The following is a 25,648-nucleotide window of genomic DNA, read 5'->3' as shown; positions in this document are numbered from 1 at the left end:
TACACATATAAGGCATACAATGTTTAGGGCCTTCCCTTATAACTAGAAATAAATGAAATCCTTAGAGTCAAAGAAGGGCATAAAATCGATTGTTCCTGCAGAACCTTAAAGTACAGAAATAAAGGCCTAAGATTCTTTCGCACAAAACCTAGGAAAGCGAATAATTCTAGACTTTCCTTTACTATGGAGGATTAGTTTGGGGAGCTGGATGTTTCAGCTGCCTAATTTCTAATACTAGACATTATACTTTTGGAAAAAGAGAAATTAAATATCTGTCAAATAATAGGTTTCTATTACTCAATGAACTTAATGATTTTCTTGTTCATCTTGTTTAAAGTACTCTAAAATCCCTAAGTATTAGTCATCAAAGAAAAACACAGCTAGCATCTATTTAGGTCTCCTATGAGTACAAACTGGGTGGAGTTCAATATATTATAGAGAGTCTACTGCTCTAGTCATGATTGTGTTATTATCATGGCCAGTAGCAAAGTGAAGGGTGTATCTATCCTGGCAAGCCTGAAGAGTATCTGGCAGTCAGTATCAACTAGTTAGTAAGGCAGTATTACAAATTATAGGGTACAATGCACAAATATCTAACATTTCTGGCCTGGACTTTGGAATTTATATTACAACATGAAATATGAGAGATAAAGATACTGCTAATTATCTATTATATAAAATATATTCTATCAAGAAAATATGAAAGAATCAACCAAAAAAGCCTTATATGCGGAAAACTACAAAACTGTACAACACAATCCTCATAAGTGGAGAGACACCTCATTTCTGAATGAGCAAACACTCCAAATTGGCTCTGTTACAAATTAGAAGATACAAATTTTTAAAATATAAAACATAAATACCATCACCATAGACATCTTGGGCCTTTAAAAACATCATATATTTTTTTAATAGTCTGAAAACATAAATGTAAAGATTAATTCAAATTCATACTGTTTGCATCCAGTTTCTCATCGTTTTGTTCACTGAAAATTTCAAATAATTTTGAAACATTTAATTAATTTTGAAACATTTCAACATTTAATTAAAAATAATAACTATACAGTTATATGTATAACTGAGGAGGTATAAGTGAAAGGGAAAATTTGAACTCAAACTTTTTTTTTCCTTTTTTAAAATCAAGCATTAATTTTTACAACAAAGATAAAATTAGGTACTCTTGTTATCACTTATATGTGGAATCTAAAAAATAAAACAAATGAATGAATATAACAAAACAGAAATAGACTCACAGATATAGACAACAAACTACTGGTTACCAGTGGGGAGAATGAAGGAGGGAGGGCAAGATAGGAGTAGGGGATTAAGAGGCACAAACTACTACATATAAAATAAACAAGCTACAAGGATACAACACAGGGAAATATAGCCATTATTTTATAATAACTTTAAATGCAGTATAATCTATAAAAATATTGAACCACTATGTTGTACACCTGAAACCAATAAAATATGGTAAATAAACTATACTTCAATTAAAAATTAAGGGTATATGCATAAAATAAGCTGCTATGCAGCCTTTAAAAATGAGGTAGGCTCTGTACAAACTGATAATTTTTTTAAAGCAGGTTGCAAATAAGTGTTATAATGTGACCCTTTTTTGTAAAACAACTTATATTTATACATGCATGGGGACAATACAGCAAAATACACACTTAGTTTGGGACTGAAACTGTAAGGTGGAGACTTAGTGCACTGGGTTAGGAGCATTTATCTTCGGTGTTACAAATTTCTGCATGGTTTGATTTTTTATAAAATGATCATTTGCCACTTCTGAAATCAAAGTACAAGAATTTTTTAAAGGAGTGAAAAAAAAGAACTGAATATACTTTATTTTTCCTCTGGACTAGGACACAACTTTGTTAGTAGCAGATTACTATATAAGTCAAATAGATGATAGTATGATTTTTATGAGAATCTTGGCTAAGCATAAAATTCCTCCTTAGTGACCAGAAATGACCACCAGTCCTGGACAGCTTAATGAGAGAATAGGGCAGAAACTGATAGCATCTAATTGTTAGCAAATCTGAATGAAGTTGTCAAACTTGAGAGTTGATTATGCTTTTTGGTTACTGATACTAGTCTACCTAGGCACGTTGTTTCTGAACTTATCTGTATGAAGAAATTTTCATGCTTGGAAAGTAATAATCTATCATCAAATAATCTTTACCAATGAAAGTACAATAATTATTATAGTTAAGTGAAAAGCGTCCATAAAAAGTCAAAAAAATGTTCAAGGAAAACAAACCTCCACAATCTTTCGTTCTTGATAGTTTTTCAAATAATCAATCTGCCAACTTTCACAAAGCTTCAAATTCACAAACTACTCTTAAGAGATTATTATTATTGGGCTTCCCTGGTGGCGCAGTGGTTAAGAATCCGCCTGCCAATGCAGGGGACACGGGTTTGAGCCCTGGTCCGGGAAGATCCCACATGCCACGGAGCAACTAAGCCCGTGCGCCACAACTACTGAGCCTGCGCTCTAGAGCCCGCGAGCCACAACTACTGAGCCCACGTGCCACAACTACTGAAGCCCACGCAGCTAGAGCCTGTGCTCTGCAACAAGAGAAGCCACCGCAATGAGAAGCCCTCGCACCGCAACGAAGTGTAGCCCCCGCTCACTACAACTAGAGAAAGCCCATGCGCAGCAACGAAGACCCAACGCAGCCAAAAATAAATAAAATTAAAAATAAATTTAAAAAAAAAAGAGATTATTATTATTTAAACTGTCAGTTTCCAAAACTGAACTTCAAGTGGCATCCAGGTTTCCTTGGAGACTGGAACTCAGTGAACTGAGAGTTCTTTCTTTTTTAAAGTGATAGAGGCCAACATAAAGACAATATTTTTATATGTGGAAAGATATCTGCTTTAACTTGCCTAATTTCTTATCAAAATTTAATAATCTGCAAGAGCTAAATGTAGAATTAAACCATACTGCTAAATAAGATCTGAAATCTTTACCAGAGTACATTTAACATTTTGAACTAATTTTTGTTAACAATTTTAAGTGATTTGGTCTTTTACTTACAAATAAACAGTCACATATGTTGAATGATGCTAAAGAAATAAGGAGAAATCAAAATCAAAAATACAAAAATAAAAATTGTGGCTTATGCAAGACTCTTTGAAGTCACAAAGAGTCACAACCTCAACGAAGCAGTGAGCACATCCTTGTGAGAAGCAGGAAATACTATTTGAAATAGGTAGGGTGGAACCAAATGATGGTGGGCTGAAAAAGTCAAGATGAAAATTTCTGACAGTATATGCCTAGTTATTCAATTAGTTCTAGAATAACTACAAGCCTATGTCAAAGGCAAATGCAATAACCAACTTAAAGTGGACACACAAGAATCACTACCTATGAGGGCTTTATGGATCTGTGGGCAGAGATATAAATAAGATATAGGGTCTTATCTTTCAAGAAGTTCATAATTTAGTATGACAAAAAGAACATAAAGACCCAAAATACAAAATGCTATGAATAATGATATAAATAAAAGCACCCTCTATAGAACACAAAGGAGAAAGCATGTGGTGTCTCTGGTAAAGGATTCACATAGAAGGTGACATCTAAGTCAAACCATGAAGCATGCAGAAGGTGATGCCAGGCAGAGAAAATCCTTCATTTCAAACAATGCTGAGACATGGCAAAGAATGACAGTATCTAAGTACTCTGATGTTTGGGGTATGGGTTTTTTTTTTTTTTGCTTTTGTTTTTTAGAGGGAGAGACTAAGCTAGAGTCAAATCATCAAAAAGTGAGGGATAATGTTTCTACTTAACACAGTTTAGATTGAAGGTGGTGCTAACAGCAAGAGGCTGGAGAGAAAGCAGAGAGACCAGGGAGAAGGCTTTGCAGCGGTGGGGGCAAAAGGTGGTTTTAGCGTTGGAGGGTGGTGTGAAGGAAGGAGAACTTGTTCACCAAATCAAGGGCTGCATCCCCAGAATCGACCAAACTTGAGCCAAAACACCAAAATATGACCCTGAAGCTGTCTACATTTTTTCAGAGCACTGCTCAACAAGTGAGCTAGAACCACAAACTGCAGAACACTACAGAATTATGCCATTTTGGAATGAATGCTGTTTCTTGCTGGTATCACACTTGGCCTTAAATTTCATACCCCCTAAATGAAAAAAAACAAAAAACAAAAAAAACCTTCATACTCCCACCCAAAAAAATACTCGTGTTAAAATATGGTATCTTTCGTTATTCAGTAACTTATAATTCCCTTGCGTAAAATACTCTTCAGGTTTTATCATGTTGTTGAAATAACTCCTTTTCTCTTTCTGTAAGGCAGTAATAAATACTCCACTTATTTGGAAGTCAGATTTCCAACAACTTCAACTCTTGGGAACAGAGCCTAAAGGAAAATGATTCTACGAAGGTTCAAAATAATTGTCAGAAAGGCCACATGCAATTCAATACTCAGAGACTATTATTTTATATTTAATATTAATAAGCTTAGTTGTCTGATTACAGGTATAACAGACGGAATACTGGTGGCAGCACCTAATAATTAAAAGATAGAAGAACTAGGCCACTTGTCCCAATGACTAAAAAGTCAGCAGTTTGCCTAGATTAAATAACATTATTTCTGTGAACAGATTCTGAGGGCAACACTGTAATAAGCAAAGAATAAAAGCTGATGTTCAGAATCATGATTCTGAGCCATCCAGAGGACTGTTCTCAGTAAAATAAACAAGCATACAGCATGTTTTAGACATATTTATAATAATATGGTTAAAAATTTGTAGTTGCTTACCATGGGTTAACATGGTAACATGTCAATTGTGACTAACAATATTATCTCAATTTTTATTGAAAATGTACAAATAAGATGACAATGTCGATGGTACAAAAAAACGCATATAAATTCACAAAAATGGTAAAAGAATAAAATATACAAAATACCTGCAAAATATGAAACTGTATTCCTAATATGCAAAGTTTCTTCAAACTGACAAGAAGGAAAACATATGTGAATTCTACCTATAATGTTTTACTTACTTTTATTCTTTTTTTTTTTTTTTTGAGAAATTTATAAAGCGAAATAACCAAATAGGAAAAAAAAAAAAAAAAAGGAGAGAGATTCAGATTTGTTATTTAAAAACTTTGGTCCCTAGTGGGTGTCAGATCTAAATTGCTAAATATAAGTAGGAGGACAAAGGCTGAACTATAGAATCTTTAAAAGATTAGAAATTAAGTTCAGAAAACCTTGTGAATATCACTGGCTCTTTCTTCAACTGTTATGACAATGATGAACTCTGCTATTCTTTGACTAAAACCTTTTCTTAGAGCTACAGTTGCTATTTCAAACCAGGTTTTCCAAGAGAATTCAACAACAAACTCTTTTCTTGATCCAGATCCATTCATTTTCTAAAATACTTAGCAAAGTTTCAAGGCAGTAATAGATTTAAAAGCTCAAATTTCCATTACTTGCAACCAAACTCCAGCAAAAGCAATTGGAAAGAGGCTCCGACCTCCCTAATCTTTTACCTGCCCTGACAGTCTACAAATCATTTGTAAATGACTTGTATGTTGAAAAACAAAAAATTTCAGCATTATGGAAAAGAAAGGTAAGGTTGGAATAACAGCAGTTATGGCAAAATAATATTACTGATGATGACAGCAATAATGATGATGATAATAATGGAGAGGAATAGGCTCAAGGAAGCCTGAAATTCCTGTTAGCATAAGTTCTCAAACACACTTCTTTGTCCATGGAAGGTTTCCTGATGACACCCTTCCTTTCTGCATCCAAAGAGAGTTCATCTTTTCTGAAATTCAGAATAAAACAGAAGAACCTAATGACTCTTCCCCATTTGCCTGCCCTAAAACAAGCATACATTCCTTAAAGCTTTCTAACTTTAACTTTTCTTTTTTTAAACACTTAGAAGTACTTTTAAAAATCTGCTTTTATGACTCCATAGCAGAAGACAAAGTCAACACACACAGATACTATCAAGTACTATGATAAAAATGTGTGATGCTATAACCACTCTACCATTCATCCAAATATCCAGATTCAGACTTTCCACATTGTGCACAGGAATTGAAGAAAAAGGGCACTAGGACCCAGCACCCAGATTCTGATTTTTAATATCATTCTTCAACAAAAGGAATCAGGGCTCCTTGGAGGAATGGCTGATACTAGAACTGTGGCAAGAAAAACAGATGAGCCTGGAGCATCTTACAGTGCCAAAAAGTAAAGGACACAAAACACAAAAGGAAGGGGCATGTCAAAGGGACACTGGAGCCAACCTGCAAGAGCTCCCAATGGCCAAAGCTAGAACAGTTGTGGCAACAAAATAAATAACATAGTACTGAATTCAAACCCAAAGTCTGAAATAAATATCCATTTAGTCCACACTGATATAAACAAATGACTGAATAAATAAGTGGGAGTGAAAAGACAGAAGAATTCCCAATGATTATTGTAGATACATCCCTTCCAGAAGGTGGAACTTTGAACAACTTGTCCCCCTTTAATGACTTGCTTCCAAAAAAAGAAAAAAGACCAACAGGAAAGGACAGTAACTTTACTGTGGTGAAACCTGGCAAACCCTACCTTGACCAGGTGATCAAGGTTAATATCATCAATCATAAGTCATGATGCTAACAAGGGCACTTCACCTCTGTGGTATTCTTCCCGAAATCCACAACCCCAGTCAAACCAATGAGAAAAATATTAGACAAACCCAAATTGAGGGACATTCTACAAAACACCTGATAAGCACTCCTCAAAACTGTTAGTCATGAAAACAAGGAAAGACGGAAAAACTGTGAGAGCACAGGAGACTACAATCAAGTAATGTACTAATGTTGGTTTCTTAGTTGTGATACATGTACAATAGGTAAGATGTTAACAATAGGAGAAACGGTGAGGGGTTTATGGGAATTCTGTGTACTATCTTTGCAACTTTTCTGTAAATGAAAAACTGTAAAATAAAAACTTTTTTTTAAGGGGAAGGGGGGCACTAGGGTATTATTTGCAAATTTCCCCCATTCCTAGGAAAGGGAGGAGACAAATGAGAGACAATGGAGCTTACCCTGCTCTCCAATCTCACCATTACCTGACTACTGCCAACAATATCCCCAAAAATCTTACACTGAACTACTAAGGGAGGAGGGAGTGGGCCTCTAAGGCTGGAACTACCAAGGGAAAAGAAAGGGTCTAAAACTGTCTGGTAGCTCCACTGGGATAGCAAGGCATGTATCTGTATACACTGGGAAATTATGTATAATTCATGGAATTTCTACAGAGAAATTATTGAATGGTGTCACCTTTCCAAATTACCACTGGGAATTTGGCAAATAAAAATGTATTTCTTGGGCTCAACATCACTAGTTATTGCAGAAATGCAAATCAAAATTACAATGAGGTACCACCTCACACCAGCCATCATTAAAAAGTCTACAAATAACAAATGCTGGGGCTTCCCTGGTGGCGCAGGGGTTAAGAATCCGCCTGCCAATTCAGGGGACATGGGTTCAATCCCTGGTCCGGGAAGATCCCACATGCCGCGGAGCAACTAAGCCCATGTGCCACAACTACTGAGCCTGCGCTCTAGAGCCCGCGAGCCACAACTACTGAAGCCCGCCTGTCACAACTACTGAAGCCCGCACACAAATATCTGGACAAAACTATAATTCAAAAAGATACACGCACCCCTATGTTCATAGAAGCACTATTCACAATTGCCAAGACATGGAAACAACCTAAATGTGCATCGATAGATGAATGGATAAAGAAGATGTGATACATATATGCAATGGAATACTACTCAGTCATAAAAAAGAATGAAATCATGCCATTTGCAGCAACATGGATGGAACTAGAGAATATCATACTAAGTGAAGTAAGTCAGAAAGAGAAAGACAAATAGCATATGATATCACTTATATGTGGAATCTAAAATATGAAACAAATGAACGTATCTACGAAACAGAAACAGATTCACAGGCATAGAGAACAGACTTGTGGTAGCCAAGGGGCGGGGGTGGGGTCGGGACGCAGTGGGAGTTTGGGGTTAGCAGATGTAAGCTCTTATATATAGAATGGATAAACAACAAGGTCCTACTGTATAGCATAGGGAACTATATTCAATATCCTGTGATAAACCATAATGGAAAAGAATAAAAAAAAAGAATGTATATATATGTACAACTGAATAACTTTGCTGTACAGCAGAAATTAACACAGCATTGTAAATGAACTGTACTTCAATTAAAAAAATGTATTTCTTGGGTTAAAATGTTCAGCAACCATGCATTAACAGCCAATATGTACACAAAGCATTCATGTGCCCAAATGCATGTGTGAGTGTGTTTTATCACCTTTTTGTGATATAAAGAGTGAAGGAAAGAAAACTTAGTAGTAGTAGTACTTCCAAGCACTAAAGGCTACAGCGTCTTAATCATTAAATATGTACGACAACTACATTAAGACAAAACACTAGAATTAAGCCATTTGTTCTTATACAAACTAGGAAATCTTTGGTCCCAACCTTGACAACCTTGGTTTGGTGTTGGACCATAACAAATCCCCTTCAGCTGGAATGTATGCCAAATCAAAAAATTCATGTGCTATGGACTGAATTGTGTCCCCTCAAAACTCATATGTTGAAACCTTAGCCCCCAGTACCTCAGAATGTGACTATATATAGGGCCTTCAAAGAAATAATTAAGGTTAAATGAGGTCAAATGAGTGGGCCCTAATCCAATCTGACTGGTGTCCTTTATAAATAGAGGAAATCTGGACACTCAGAGAGACACAGAGAAAAGACCATGTGAGGATACAACAGGAAGGCAGCCATCTGCAAACCAAGGAGAGAGGCCTCAGGAGAAACCAAACCTGCCCACAACTTGTTCTTGGACTTCTTGTCTCCAGAACTGTGACAAAATAGATTTTTGTTATTTAAGTCACCCAGCATGTGGTATTTTGTTATGGAAGCCCTAGCAAACAAATACACCATGCAATGAACATTTCCTAAGTGCCAGACTGTCCCAAATATTGCAAATACAAAGATGAATAAGACACAGACCTGTCCTTAAGAAGTTACAGTCCAGCAGGTAGAGAAACCTATCAGTAGGTTGTTAAAATGCAGTGTCATGAAAGAGGTATGCACTGAAACAAACCGGAGTAGAACTTAATTCAATTCTGAAGGGGAAGCTGTACCAAGGAGGGTTTTCCAGGAAGAATAAAAGGAAAAATAGTGAAATGGGAAGAAACGAGACTTGATTACCCTATTTTCCATGGCAGAAGTTCTCTGAATGAACCATATATTTAATGATGAAGTACACCTAAAAAATTTTAAAAACCAGTGATCTGAAAGACAACATATGATCTTCTGAGAGACAACATATAATCTTCAAATATGCCATTCCACTTCAAACAACTATTTGTCTAGAATTACTGTTAAGAAGAAAAGGAGAAAGTAAGATGACTTCTTGGGATACTTTTCAGCATATGAAAGAATAGACTAAGGTCCACAGAATTACAAGATTTCCCCCAGAATTTGTTTTAATTTAGTATGAGACGGAGGAATCTACTTCACAAGAACTAAAGCCCTATGTTCTCCCTTCATTTCCACCCTTAACACTAAGCTCGCTCCCTACCACTCTAATCAGGCAGCACAGTCTCAACTTCATTACCCTTCAATAGGTAGAGAAGAATTGTAAGCTACAATACACTTAGAAGTTAAAACAGAATAAAGAGCAATCCCAAAACTTGTCTGGAATATACAAATAATCAGCAACATAAAATGAGCTGTATAATTAAAAATCGGCCTACGACGTGCATTCCAAAATCTGTTTTTAGCCATGATTTCACATGAGGGCATAAATGGAATGCTCACCATAGTCTCAAGTGACACAAAGCTGAAAAAGGATTACATATAAACTGAATGACAAAATCAAGACCTGAAAATAAAAGCTTAGAATGAGATGAGCAAAATCATTTAAAAACAAAAACTTTAATTAATGTAAAGTACAACTAAGTTTTACCTTATATACAGATTAAAAACATAGGGGAGGAATTTTTTTAATGTTTTTCACTGAATAATTTGCCTAAAGTCAATAACTGGGTAATATTCAGAGACATTCAGTTACAAATGCTCCAAGTTCTAATTTTGCTCTAGTTCTACAAAAAGAATATATGATATAACCATCTTTTTTTTAGCCTCAAATATCTAAGTTTTCTGGTCTGAATTTATCAAATTTAAAAGACATTTTCATAAATCATCACCATCTGGTCACTTCTGTGAAAGTGGAATGGAAAAAAGTGAGTTCTACCAGCATCTTCCTCATAAAGACACTCACCTTCACAAGGATTATTCTCTAGCCACCCCCCCAAAATTTGAACAAAGAAATCCTCCCAAAACTACTAACATGTAAAAGTAAAATGTATGACAATAATAACACAAAGCACAGAAGGGGAGCAAAGAATAGACTGTTGTGTTTCTTACATTATACATGAAATAGTCTATTATTCCTTGAAGGCAGACTGTGAAAAGTTAAATATGCATAGTGTGAACCCAAAGAGACCATCAAAGATAAAAAATAAAACAAGTAGGTATAGCTAGTAAGTCCATAGTGGAAGTAAAATGTAATGCAAAAAACAAAACTAAAAAAAACTCAAGACTAAAGGGGACAAGAGAAGGGCGGAAAAAGGAACAGAGAATAAATGGGACAAATAGAAAACAAACAGCAAGATGACATTAAAGCCCAACTGTAACAAAACAGGGTGCTATTGGCATACAGATAGACTGGAAAGTCCAGAAATAGCCTCACACATATCATCAAATGATTTTCAACAACAGTGCCAAGATAATAGGGAAAGAGTAACTCTTTTCAACAAATGGTGGTGGAACAACTAGTGAGCTGTGTGGGAAAAATCTCAACCCCTACCTTACACCAGATACAAAAATTAACTCAAAACAGATCACAGACTTAAACCTAAAAGCTAAAACTTCAAAAAGAAATGAACAGAAAATGTATGTGATCACACCATGGGCAAAGATTTCATAGAACACAAAAAGGACTAAACATTTTTTTTTTAACTGAGAAACTAGACTTTATAAAAATAAAAGCCTTCTATTCTTCAGAGATACCATTAAGAAAACAAAAAGGCAAGATAGCAAGCATAAGACAGAGAAAATTACATATACATATATATAATTTACATGTATATACAAACACACACCCAATTTGAATCCAGAATATATGTAAAACTCTTACATCTGAATAAGACAACCCCCCAAAAAACAGGCAAATAATTTTTAACATTTTTCTAAACATATATAAATGGCCAGTAAGTACATGAAAAAATGCTCAATAGTTTCAGTTATCAGGGAAATGCAAACTAAAACCACAGTGAGATACAACTGTATACCCAATAAAAGGCTAAAAGACTAAAAAGACCAAAACCACCAAATGTTAAGGATATGGCACAACTGGAACTCCACATACAACTCTTAGTAGCTGCTAGTAAAGTCACACGTTCACCTAACCTATAATCCAGTAAATCCACACCTAGGTTGGAAAATACAGGTATACAAAAACATTTGTATGTGAATGTTCAGAGCTTTACTCATAAGAACCAAAAACTGGGAAAAACAAATCTCCAACAAGTGAAAAGATAAACAAATTATGATATATAGGTACAATGGGATACCAAACAGTAACAAGAACAACAGCAAAGAAGGAACTACTGATACAAGTAACATTACAGATGACTCTCAAAAACACCCTGCTAAGGGAAGGAAATCAGATATGAAACATCTATCTATACTGATTCCATTTATATGAAGTTCTAGATCAGGCAAATTTAGTCTAAGATGAAAAAAAATCAAAATAGCGGTTGTGTTCTACAAAGGATAGGGGGAAAGAATTGAACAGGAGGCACGTGAGGGAACTTTTCCGAGGTGACGGTGATGTTCTACCTCTTCATAAGGATTTGGGTTACACAAATGTATACATTTGGCAAAACTTAAATGGTACACTTAAGATTTGTGCATTTCACTGTATGTAATTTTACTTCAAAAACAAAGAACTGTAAACAAATATTCAACTCTAGTCAATGACATGGAAGCTGAATTTGTTTAGGGGTAAAATGCACTGATGTCTGCAACTTAATTTGCAATACAAAGCCAAACAAACAAAACACCACACACACCAATAAACTTGACTGATGAATGGTTAGAGGAATGGATAGATGGAATGATATGTGATAAGGCAAAAAAGCAAATTGGTAACTGTAGAATCTAGGTGATAGGGAAATGGGTGCTTGCTGTACAATTCTTTCAACTTTTATATGTTTGAAATTTTTCACAATAAAATGCTAGACAGAAAATATTTAATGAGCAGAAGAAGCCAGACACAAAACAGTAATACTACATGATTTGTATGTATATGAGGTTCTAGAACAAACAAAACTAATCCATGATGTCAAAAATCAGATCAGTGGTTGCCTGGGACAGGAGATAGGGATGACTTATTGCAAAGGAGCAAGAAAGAACTTTCTAGGGTGATGGAATGTTTTATGTCCTGATCGGGGTGTTGGTTACATGGATGTATATATTTGCCAAAACTCACTGAACTGTACAGTAAAATGTGTGCCTTATACTTTTTATAAATTATACTTCAATTGATTTTTAAAATATCTTCACTACAGAAAATCTAGAATACACAGAAAAAGCACAGAAAAATTAAGTCCCTCCTAATCACACCATCCAAATAAAATATCACCATCCTTCCCTCTCTTTTAACAAAGGCCATGCCCAGGGGAGATAAAAATACAGCTTACTGTTTTCATTAAAGGTATTACAGAAATTCAGATTAAGCCCCTGAATTTTGGAATTCCTTTCTCATGTGACTCAAAACCTAATGAACTTAAATCCCTTCAACTCCATCATTGCTGTGAGTCTTCATCACGTTACTAACCATCCTGTTCCTAAATTTCCTCATCTGAAAAATGGAAATATTTACCTCAAAAGCTTGTTATAAATTTTAGGCAAAATAATGTATTATGCACATACTGGCTTTCATTACTGTTTTTAAAGCTAAATAGTCAACTAGCTTTTAGAAATCATCTTGGCAAAAAAGTCCACAATCTGCCCCCCATGAATTTTTCCTTTTTTTTTTTTTTTTGGCAGGCCTTCAGTTCTGTAGGTACACCCACCTCAAGTTAGTCTTATTCGAGAGAACCTCAAATTCCTCTTGCAGATCAGACCAAAACCCTGAGTTGTTAAAGCCCCAAAGCAAAGGTTGGGGTAACAAAATAAAAATAAAACAGAAAACTAGATTAGAAAACATGGCAGCTACTTTGAGAATGTAAGATCTAATATGCTGAGCAAAAGTGTCCAAGGGAAAAATTTCTCCCTGAACAAAGTCCAAGCGTACTTAGATAAAAGTTGCTTTTGCTCTACCTATGTGATCTAGGTCAAAATATGTAACCTGGAGAATATTAATTAAATAGTATGTTTTAAAGAATGAGAAAAAGAGTCATAAGAGAAAAACCAGGAAGAGTTACTGACACTTTAATGACTGAAGGTAAAGGCTGAAAACTGGATGGGGGAACACCTCTGGATAGAGAGCACACTAATATAAATTCAACTATATGAAGAAAAAAAAATAATTTAAACCATGTAGATTATGCCTGCTATTCTGCTCAATGAGTGTATGCCCAAAATGAACACAAAAAGGTAATATTTTACTACTCTCTAGTTGGCCTTACTTCCCATGTGCCTCTCATGATATGAGCATCTTGCTGTGCTGTCAGATTCTAATGTTTGGAGCCATTTATTTTTCCCATAACATGGACCACAAACATAGCCTACAACTTCATCTGGTGTTTAACAATGAAACGTGATTTGTTCCAACACTGAAGGAAAAATAGGATGTGTTGGACTTTTAGAGGCTGTATATCTATATTTTATATTTTATGGGCAACTTTAGGGATTTCCAAGGTTATTTGGACCAAATGACATTTTTGTCTTCCTTGAATCTGTGTATTCAGACAGCAAGTGAAAATCTTTGTGGCAAAAAGCAAAAACAGCAAGCTATTAAACAATCCCAGGGTACTGGTTTGGGGAAACCAAGAATTTATTATCCAGTATACTAATGTCAGCTACTTTACTCAATAAACTTTTTAAGTTTTTTGCTACCAGTCACTGCTCAAGGTGATAATTTAAAAGATAGTTAAGATGCTACCCTGTTCCAAGAATTTTGTATTCTAGATAAATATAGTAATCCTAACCTTAATGTGGATTCCTATACATGTCTAGCCTACAAACATCTACTCACATACTTTTTGGGCAATCTTCAGAATTTTGGTTTCAGTATACATAAACTGTGACTTCTTCCTGTTGGGGAAGAAAGTGGCAACTGAAAAAGAGGCAACTAAGGGTTAGTGAAGATGACAGGAGAGAAAAGAAGAAAATCTTTTAAATTGAAACTTGTTCAAGATAAAGGAAGATGACTGAAAAGTAAGTCGAGGCATTAGAACTGCTACCCAGAACTGCTATCTATGAGGAAAAATATTCACTCACACTGGAATAAAATGGGTAAATGCAAGTCTAGGAAGAAGGTTTCAGAAAAGATCTATTCAGTTCTAAGAGGATAATTACAAGTCAAGTTATCCAAACTTTTTCTATCCCAAGCATCTGAAATCAGATCAGGATCTGGAAACAACACCCAGGTAACAGAAATGAATTTTACAGTAGTTTATTAACATTTTAGAAGATACAATATCACTGATAATACATTAGCTACCATTTACTTATGTATTGTGGTCATTCAACAAGTATTTATTGAGAGCCCATTACAAGCTGGGCACCATTCTAGACACTGGGATCAGCAGTGAACAGAACACAGAAAGTCTCTCATGGAAATTGCATGCAAATGAGGACAAGACACAAGTAGACAAACAATCAAGATAATTTTAGAAATATGTGCTCTTAAGGAAATAAAACAAATGGTAAAGGTTAACCATCAACAGTCTCCTCGCTAAGAAGCTAAAGACACGAATCATGAGAAGGAACCAGCCACCAGTCAACCAAGCCACGCAGTTGTAGAGGAACAGCAATCCTAGCAGGGGGAAACAGTAAGGAAAGATCATGTAGCAGGAACGGGCCTAACATGTACAAAGAACAGAAAGAAGGGGAGTGGGAAGAAAAGGAGATGGCACACAATAAGCATTTTTTAAAAATATGCGCATGTGCGCGCGCGCGCACACGCACACACACACACACACACACACACACAGAGGAACTAACAGCAAGTACGAAACAGCAACAAAATTCAATCATCTGACTTCACAAGCAATTCCAAAAAGAGAACAGAGGAAAAAATGACTAAGTAGTTATCAAAGCTAATACAAGAACGTTTCCTAAAAATGAAGGACATAAACCCTTTCTACCTTTGTCCTAAGAGACTACCATTTTCTCCTCCACTCCACTTCAGCTGCAACAGCTTCTTGGCTATTCCTCTGCCGGCCAAGCATACTATTGCTATTCAATCTGCCCAGAATGCTTGTCCCCAGGATATCCATAAGGCTCTCCTACCTGCTTCATTTGGGTCTGTGCTTAAATGTTTCCTTATCCTTGAGACCATCCCTGACCACCTTATACTTAAAAAGCTAACCCTACCCCCACCTTCTTTTTCCAGCTCAGTTATTTCCATAATCACCATCTGTAAAATTTACTTGTTTTCCCACTAAGGCCAAGACTTGATTTTCATCACTACTGTGCTGAACACATAGTCGGCATTCAGTAAATATACGCTGAATTGTTATTTAAAATATGCAACATACGAGACCATGGAGTTAAAGAAACCCAGAGACCTTTATGAATTGACTGTGAATCTGTATAAAGAGTAACAAAGCCTCTCAAAACATTTATATTCTTACAGTAAAAGGTTAAACTGATATTTATATAATAGAAGAGTAAACATGAAGTATGTTTTTGAAAATCAGGAAAAATAAAATAATCTAAAATTGTGATACAACTATATTGGGAGAAACGGTAAAGACAGAAGTGTGAACTCCTTTTCCATAAGCAGTCAAAAGGTAACGCTTAAAACTGCTTAACCCTCTGGATTAACCAGCTGTAGCAGCAGTCTTTAAACTTTTTGACTTGTGAACCCCTTTCCACTCTTAAAAAATAATTGAGGAACTCAAAGAGCTTTTATTATGTGGGTTGTATGTACTGGTAATAATATTATAAAGGAAAGTTGGTAAATGCTTTAAAATTTTTTATTTAAAATCAGCAAAGGTAAATCCACTCCATGCTAATAAGTAACATTTATGAATGTATTTTTCCAAAAAAATTAGTAAGAGTGGCACTGCTGTACATTTTTGCAAATCTCTTTAATAGAGAAACCCGATTTCTTATATCTGCTTCTGTAGTCAGAAATGAAAAATTCTAAAATTTCAAAATTCTAAAATTCTAAAAATTCAAAAATTTCTAAAATGAAAATCCAGCTTCACACCAATATGTAGTTGATAAAAGAAGGAATATTTTTAATATTTTCAGATAAGTGTGGATATTATTCTTCTTTGGTATTAAGCCAAAACTTAATACGCGTAATTCTGTAAAGGTTAGCTGCAAGGTGGACTCTGAAACCATATCAATGAAACTTTCCAGACCATTTCATTTAAAATCTATTGATCAAAAAAAAAAAAAAAAATCTATTGATCTATCTTGCACTTAAGTAGGCCCTTATACCCACAGCATGATTCTGTTAATATCCTGCATTGATCTTTTGAAAAAAGTTGGTCCACCGAGTTATGCACATCTTCCAAACAATGACACGTTTCATTATAACACAGCAAATTTTAAAAAATCACATTTGTTAATATCACCAACAATTTCATCAGCAAGGTCCTGAGACGTTGCCAAGATCACAGTGGCAGATATGTTTTCCAAAATTCTAATTTCTGCTTGAAAGCCTTAATTTTATCCTGGCAATAAATTCTGTTGGTTGTTTTCCCTAAAGTAACAGGCTCACTTCATTTATTTTTGAGAAAATATGTACAAATACCCAAGTTTAAATAACTACAGTTTGTCATTCTTTCAAGTAAAAATAGTGTTCCATGAAAAAAGCAACTAGTTTGCTAGTTCGGCGCGCAACTCAATCACACAAATATTTTTCTTCAAGACAAGCATCATACTTTGGTATGCAGCAGAAGTGTCGTATAACATTCTTCTCATTTTGTCACATGAAATATTAAAAAAACATGTACTCAAGCGTCAAGATTAATAAAATTAACAAGCTTTACTGCTTCATGGAGGATATTCTTAAATGAAACCAGGTTTTTTTCCCCAACCGTTAATGTATAGTGATGAAGAACATGACTATTAGTACAATTTTTGCCACTGTCTTGATATGCACTGCACGGCCAGTAGTTTTACCCACCACTGTGTTTGCACCATCAGTGCAAATGTCAACACAGTTAAGTAACAAAGAAGAAGTTAGTATTATTATGAAATAGTTTCAAACCAACAGATAACTTGAAACATTTGAAGACCCCCCCTCAAGACTCCACAGACCACAGAGAACCACTGCTCTGGAGATACATATAAACTAAGAAGAGGGAATATGTCTCCAGGGAAAAGAACTGGGTGGTAGGAAGACAGGGATGGCAAGAAGACTTATCTTTCCCTGTATACCCTTTGTACCCTGGGAATTTAGTATCCTTTGTATTGATATGTATTTTACCTTAAAAAATTAAATAATTATTTTAAAAAACAAAAAATGTAAACTGACATCTAAAGTGGCTAAGTAGATATATAAGCATATTATTTAGAAATATGAAGGTAAATACCAAAAGAAAAAATATTTTTTAAGAGCCGAAAGTGTTCCCACTTAGGAAGTGGAACTAGGAGATTAGGAGGGGTAGCAGAGGGGACTGTTGCTTTTTTTCACTATAAGCCATTTGGAACTAACTTTTAAACCATGTACAGATGTTAATTGGTTCAAAAATAAAAATCGGGCTTCCCTGGTGGGGCAGTGGTTAAGAATCTGCCTGCCAATGCAGGGGACACCGGTTCAAGCCCTGGTCCCGGAAGATCCCACATGCCGCGGAGCAACTAAGCCCATGCGCCACAACTACCGAGCCTGCGCTCTGGAGCCCGTGAGCCACAACTACTGAAGCCCGCGCGCCTAGAGCCCGTGCTCCACAACAGGAGAAGCCACTGCGATGAGAAGCCCGTGCACCGCAACGAAGAGTAGCCCCCGCTCACCGCAACTAGAGAAAGCCTGCGTTCAGCAACAAAGACCCAATGCAGCCAAAAATAAATAAATAAAATAATAAATAAAAATTTTTTAAAAAATAAATAAATAAAAATCATTCAAAATACTGCCAGGAAAAATACTTAAAGACAAATAAAGCAAATACCGATGCAAAAGTGAGAGAATGGCTGTGAAATATACCAAGATGTAACAGTAACTGCCTGGAATAATGTGCCTTTGAGTTCCCACTCTTGTATGAAATATCATTCTATATTACAATAAAAACATTTTCATTTAAAAAGCTAGTTAAAAAGCAACAATTTCCTCAAACCAAAATGTCTGATGACTCAGGTAAAAACAGTTAAGTAGGGACTTCCCTGGTGGCGCAGTAGTTAAGAATCCACCTGCCAGTGCAGGGGACACGGGTTTGAGCCCTGGTCCAGGAAGATCCCACATGCCGCGGAGCAACTAAGCCCGTGCGCCACAACTACTGAGCCTGCGCTCTAGAGCCCACAAGCCACAACTACGGAGCCCAAGTGCCACAAATACTGAAGCCGATGCGCCTAGAGCCTGTGCGCCTAGAGTCCGTGCTCTACAACAAAGAGAAGCCACCGCAACGAGAAGCCCACGCACCGCAAAGAACAGTAGCCCCCCACTCACCGCAACTAGAGAAAGCCTGCGTGCAGCAACGAAGACCCAATGCAGCCAAAAATAAAAAAATAAAATTTATTTTTTTAAAAAAACAGTTAAGTATATAAACCTTAAGTCATTTTTTAACAGTTAAGTGGTTAAACCCTCCCCACACACATATACATACACACACAGACACAAGGCAACATAAAATAAAATAACCTTTTTTTTCTTCTATTTCATTTGATCACGATTAAGATCAAATCAGAACCTATGTATTTGAAAAAGAAAAGAATAAAATAATTGCTTTACGGTAAATATAATTGCTCAATCTTATGTAATTACTTCATAAACAAAATCTTCAGAGAAATACAAACCCACTATCAAAGTCTAATTTAAATTTAGTTTCTCAAAAGATGTCCTGATCCAGAAAAGAAGAGCTTATTTCTATATATAAATAGATAACTCAAAAGCAAATTGGATTCCCCACTGTAAGGACCCAGGGCTCCTTGGAGTATGGCTGATTCCAGGACTGAGATGTGCAAAAAGAGAGGAAATACTCCAAAAAAATTATGAGAGTATGTCAAAAAGACACAGAAGCCAGGGTAGAAACGCTCCCACTGGACAAACCTGGGACAATCTGAGCATCAAAATAAATAAAGGCAGTAATGTAGTATAACCCATTGAGTAAGATAGGAAGTACATAAGTCCATATTGATAACAGATAGATAAAAGGATGCTTCTGCCTTAAAACAGAACACCTACTGACATAAAGAAATGGAGTCAGAAAATAACCATTTTGCAACCATCAATATAAACATCAGCACAGGCAAGCATCATCAATGGATGTCAAATCCAGGAGGGAAATTTCATGAAAATACAGATCTGATTAGAAGCAGGATATATGCTCTATCTCAAAGTTATCCCCACAGACTGCTTATTAGGTGAGAGGGGAAAAATAATAACTATACATTCCTGTGAAGAAACCAGACAACACCGTGACCAGGTAACTAAAACTTAACATCACCAATGAGGGGCAGACCGATAACAGGTACTTCAATATCATACCCTGAGAAAGATACAAAATCCCCCGCTGGGGATGCATAACCTGAATCTAATTATGAGGAAACATCAGACAAATCCAAATTGAGAATACTCTATGAAATATACAGCCTGTATTCTTCAAAAATGTCAATACAATGAAAGAGAAAGGCTAAGATACTGTTCCAGATGAAAGGAGACTGAAGAGATATGACAACTAAATGCAATTTGCAATCCTGGCCTGGATCCTATGGGGAAAATGCTACAAAGAAACAAATGCTATTACTGGGACAAACTGACAAAACTGGAATAGGGGCTATAGATTAGATAGATTAGATAATACAGTATTATCAATGTTAGATTTCCTGAATCTGGTGACTGTATTGTGATAATGCAAAAGAATACAATACACAGTGAATATTTAGAGACTTGGGCATAATACATTCAATTTACTTTCAAGTGATTCAGAAAAGAGCACTAAAGCAAATGCAACAAAATTTTAAAAACTGGTAAATCTGACTAGAGGATATTGAAGAGTTCTCACTACCATTTTTTAAACTTTTCTTTAGGTTTGAAATTCTTTAGGTTTGAAATTATTTCAAAATAAAAAATTTAAATAAAGGCAAACTGGGATGTCAAAAGGTGGTAAAGTAAAAAAGTGATTTATTCTGATGCCCTATAGCACATATGAATAAGGGAAATGAATACAACAGTGACTCAGACTGGCACACAACTGCATATAGAACTTCCTAAACTCCCAATTCTCTAGAAAAAGAAAAAAACAATTTTTTTTTTTGGCCACACCGTGCAGCATGTGGGATCTTAGTTCCCCAACCAGGGATTGAACCTGTGCCCCCTGCATTGGGAGCACAGAGTCTTAACCACTGGACCGCCAGGGATGTCCCAAGAAAAATATTTGTTTAGTAACCACATAAACACTAAGATGCTGATCCTGTATACCCTCAGGAAAACACAGAAACCTATGATTTCATGTTAACACAGTCCACACTGAGAGACTCTCCCTTCATCCAGCAAACCATAAGCTCCTCACAGGCAGGCCTTAAGGTCCTGCTCTTTGTTTTAACTCAAGCACCGACACAGTGCCTGAAATACAGTACTCATACTTGTTGAATAAATGATGAATGTTTAGAAAGAGGAACAAAAGTCTACATTTTATCAAAACTGGGAGGAAGAGAAAAAAAAGGAGAAGACATCTAAATAGGGTATATATTATTTAAAATGCATTTTAAAGTATGAACATTTTCAAACCTCAGAAAAGGAGAACAATATTATTACTACACATACACCTATCACTCCAGCACAACAATTATCAGGATTATTCCACACTTGCTTCATCTAACTCATCTCTGCCATCCTTTCTTTGCTCTGAAGTATTTTTAAACGAATACCAAACAAATTTCTCTTCCTCATTCTTCAGTCTCCATCTCTAAAAATGGGCATTTTCTTACATAAACATAATGCCATTAGCATCCCTCACAAAACTAACAATAATTCCTTGAAATCATCTAATACCTATCTACATTCAAATTTCCTCCAAAGTGCTTCAAAAATTACTTTCTACAGTTGGTTTGAGTCAGAATTTAAACAATGTCAACACACTACATTTGGTTACTACACATAAGTATTTTTAACCTTCCTTTTACAATTGTCTATCAGTAATTATGAAAAAGCCTAACAGACAAACCAAACAATTAATTCACAATTGTAGATTCTCCAGAATCAAACCCAATTTAATGTATTTACTGCTTGCTTTGTCTGCAGCACTCTTCCTCCAGATTGCCACTTTGGCTGACTCTTTTTAATCACTGATCGCAAATCAAGTATTACCTCTAAAAAGAGGCCCTTTCTAACCTCTCAATGCACAGTAGAGCCCCACTTTCATTCATTCTCCATTACATGCCCCTATTTTCTTCATGGCACTTACCACTACATAAAGCTATTCTGTTTATTGTTTCCCCTAATAAAATATCCACTGCATGAAGGCAGAGTGCCTTCTTCACTGAAGGCCAAGAATAATGCCAAGAACATGAGACAATCAATAAATACTTACAGAATGATTAAATAGTAATGCAGTACCTCTATCTAAAATGTAAGCTCAGTTTAGTATTTGTTTTTAAACATTTGTAGCTCACTCACTGCTCACGTCATGGTATAAATTGAGTACCTGCAGAAACTTGGGCCAGCTGTTACCAAAACACTATGGGATGCAGCAAAGAAAGAACAGAGGCGTAAGGCATTCAAATGCATTTCTGGAAATTCACTCAACAATGATTACGGGTTTCTGAAAGAAAAATTACTCAGGATGATTTAAAGAGCATTAGCAGCAGTAAAAGTTTCATTTTTTAGTATCATATGAGAGCTAATCATGAGTAATATCTACAATGGGACAGAAGCATTATCTAGAACAACAAACATGGCTCAATCATTTGTTTTGTTTCGTCTTTTTTTTCCCCCCTGTCTCTAATATATACATACCATGAAGGAATTAATACTCTCAGTATAGCATTTCTTTCTGGGGACTGGATCATGATGAATACGATTAATACCAAAAACGCCTAACTAAAAATGCAAACCATCTGTGACCACCTAGAGGGGTGGGATGGGGAGGGTGGGAGGGAGGTAGATGCAAGAGGGAAGAGATATGGGAACATATTGTACATGTATAACTGATTCACTTTGTTATAAAGCAGAAGCTAATACACCATTGTAAGGCAATTATACTTCAATAAAGATGTTTAAAAAAAAAAAAAAAGAAAAAAAAATGCAAACCATTAAAATTGGGACCTAGAGAAAACTAGAGTTACCTATCCCACACTTCTCATTTAACAGTTGAGAGAGATCTGAAGCCCCGGATGGATGGTCATCCACAAAGTCACAGATCTAATGAATAGCAAGCAAAGCTAGATTTAAAATCCAGATCTCCTGTCTCTAGCCCTATACTCTTTATGTATAATAATGTCACCCACAGAATGTTAATATCAAGTTATAACATACTTTACCATCATTTTTAGTACTGTCACTTTTTTTTTTTCCTATTGAAATCCTAGCCACCAGGGGAAATGTCAAAACAAGGGCACATATAATTACGCTCTAAGTAAAGCATGTTACAGAAACCCCTCTTTGACAAAATAATACAAGAAGCATCTAAAATTTTTAATTGGTTTGATTCAATGAGGTTTTTATTCCACATTTTAAATTTTAAAGTGAAAATAACTATTTAGGAATATCTATTGACTATTCCTTTGCTTTAGACGAGTAAATTGCTGACCTCTTATCTTAAAGATCAGTATAGCTATTTTTCAATTATCTGTAGAAATAGAGTACTGAAGTGAAATTTGTCAAGGTATAACCTCCACTGCGATGCATTTTTCACCAAAATGAAATTATTTTTACCACATCTTTCGTCAAAAACCAACTCTAGTGAAAGAACTAACATGCAAGTGACCAAAAGACACCAAACAAAAGGGAAAAAGTGACAGAAGGATCCATATACACAAGATACAGCTTCCCTGATGTACAAGGAGAAATTCTAATCTTCCTAGTTTCCCTACAATATTGTTCAGACCAATTCATAAATACCCTCACCAGTTCTTAGAATACTACTCTGAATTGTAGAGGCAAACAAATGCACAGGAGAGAGATGTCATTTGTCCAAGGTTAAATGACAAGAGATGGACAAAAGTAAAATAATTCAAGGCTTTAAAAAAAAAAAATTTAAGATTCTTTTCAAAGTGAAAGGGTTTCTTTCTCACCCTACTTGTTTTGTCTCACAAACACGACCAAACACTACTGTTTTGTATAAAAAAATAACCTGGTTCACACTGACGTGAAAATTTTTACTAAAAAACATATAGTAATGAAATATCAAAATGTAGATTTTTCATCCTAATAAAACCAAGTAAAACCAGTATTATAAAACTTCTATGTAATACCTTAATCACATACTAACATTTGAAAGCAATGACACAAAAAACAAAAATGGGAAAGGAAATGGAACCTTAGCTTATCTTTTCCCCAGTCTGTTCTTTTTGGTTGAAGAGGTCCCTAAAACAAGAAAATTAAACATAAAACACCAAATGAAATAAAGTTTGGATTAAGTCAGGTTCAAAAAGCTTTATGAACTATGAAATGAAGTCTATGTCAGCTGGCATTTTACCACCCTAGAGAGTTCTAAATTCATACTGCACATAAACCAAGAAACAGGAAAGCATGCAATACAATGGAATCACCCCACACTACAAACATGAACAAATTAAATGAATACCCTATACTTCCTGGTATTTTTTAAACGTTAAAACTTAGATGTGCGTTAAGAACTTATCTGTAAAGATCTACTATAACCTATTTAAGAACTATGGTAACAAACCTCTATTTCTGCAGCATAGAACAAATATTTCCAACTACAACATTGTTACTGACTCTGATAAATTCTCTAAAAACAGTAACAAAAATATCAAGCTTCTTTTTTAATGACCAACCAGCCAACTCTATACAAAAATCTGACGGGTCTGTATCTCAGCTGTTCTGCGGTCTACGTTTCCTTCGTCACAGAAGAAGGCAACTCCCTAACCGTCAGGGCTGACTTAGCGCCCTCCAACACCCCGGGTGCGGGTTACCTTCATCACTCCATTGTCAAATCGCACTCCCACGCCTCAGTCCTCAGCCCCCATCCTAAGACTCTAGGGAGAGTCGAAAAAGGGAAAGAAATCCCTTCACCCACAGCCCCTTACTGAGGGGGGTGGGTGTGTCTGTAGACAAATGCTTTGCTCAAACACAATTAAATCTTCTGCAGAGACCCAGACCCTAAGTCACTACGGAGCCAGCAATAACCGGCCGGTCGCCGACCCCAGCCTTCCGCGGCCGCAGCCCTTCCTCTTTCTCCCCTCCAGCCCGGCCCCTCCCCCGTTGCGCGCACGCGCGGCCTCCAATCGATCCCCTCCCCCCGCCCTCCTCACCTTAATCATTAGCAACCCTCTTCCCAGGCTCCGGGAATCACTGGCCCAGGAAGGAAGACAGGAGATGTAAGGGGGGAAGAGGATGCGTCGAGAGCCAGTGATCCGCGCCTCGGATGTTGGCCTAATAGGCCCCGACAGTCAAGAGCAGCGTCTGTCACCGCCACCAAAACTGTACGAGCGGCAGCGCCTAGTTCGGCCCAGCTGACCCGGCTTGGGTTCAGAATGCCTAATTTGGTCCCACGGGAACTCCTTCCCCGAAGCTGCGGGCGTTTCTATGCTGCGCAGACCGAACACCTCGCCACCGTCGCCGCCACTGCTGCTGCTCTCCGGCCGCCGCCGCCTAACCAATCCCTCCTCTACCGAGCGAGCACGACACTGGGGGCTTTACGACAGTTCGCAAAGTGAGAGCGCAGTAGCCTTCTCGCCTCCATTAACATCTGTTTGTTTCTGCGCTTGCTCAGATTCTCGTTTCTCACCGTGCCGCCCCCTCTTCCCCGAGCCTGCCCCTTCGAACTCGCTTTATCAGTCTGTTGGCGAAACGGAGCGATGTCACAGAGCTCGTTAGTTTATTTTCCTTGGTGAAATGCGGTCAGTATTTAAACAAAATGCTGACTACGTCTTGGCTGATTTTTTTCATAACTAAAAGTTACAACTAACTACAGAATTATTGACAGTACTTAAGGTAACAAACAAAAACATCGTGGTTTAGTGTCTTTCGCAGCAAATGATACTGAAATCATACTTGCCAAT

The 25,648-nt window shown here is 36.4% G+C and overlaps 1 protein-coding gene across 7 annotated transcripts in view; it reads right to left on the bottom strand.

Moving 5' to 3' along the window:
* RNF111 (ring finger protein 111) overlaps positions 1-25,257 on the bottom strand; it is an 86,074-nt gene extending 60,817 nt beyond the window's left edge. For 4 of the 7 annotated variants that reach the window (XM_068552547.1, XM_068552561.1, XM_068552569.1 and 1 more), the window contains exons 1-2: positions 24,899-25,257; positions 23,941-23,987 (exon numbers count right to left, since the gene is read on the bottom strand). In XM_068552547.1, the coding sequence (XP_068408648.1) occupies positions 23,941-23,987; positions 24,899-24,907 (56 nt within the window). In that variant the 5' untranslated portion in view covers positions 24,908-25,257. Of the gene's footprint in view, positions 1-23,940; positions 23,988-24,559; positions 24,733-24,898 lie in introns of those variants that run through there. The other 3 variants (XM_068552555.1, XM_068552586.1, XM_068552594.1) reach the window with 3 other exon arrangements.
* Positions 25,258-25,648: the final 391 nt, after the last annotated feature.

Source organism: Eschrichtius robustus, chromosome 1 (genome assembly GCF_028021215.1).
Source record: "Eschrichtius robustus isolate mEscRob2 chromosome 1, mEscRob2.pri, whole genome shotgun sequence".
Taxonomy (NCBI): domain Eukaryota; kingdom Metazoa; phylum Chordata; class Mammalia; order Artiodactyla; family Eschrichtiidae; genus Eschrichtius; species Eschrichtius robustus.
This window is presented reverse-complemented; position numbering and strand designations above follow the sequence as displayed.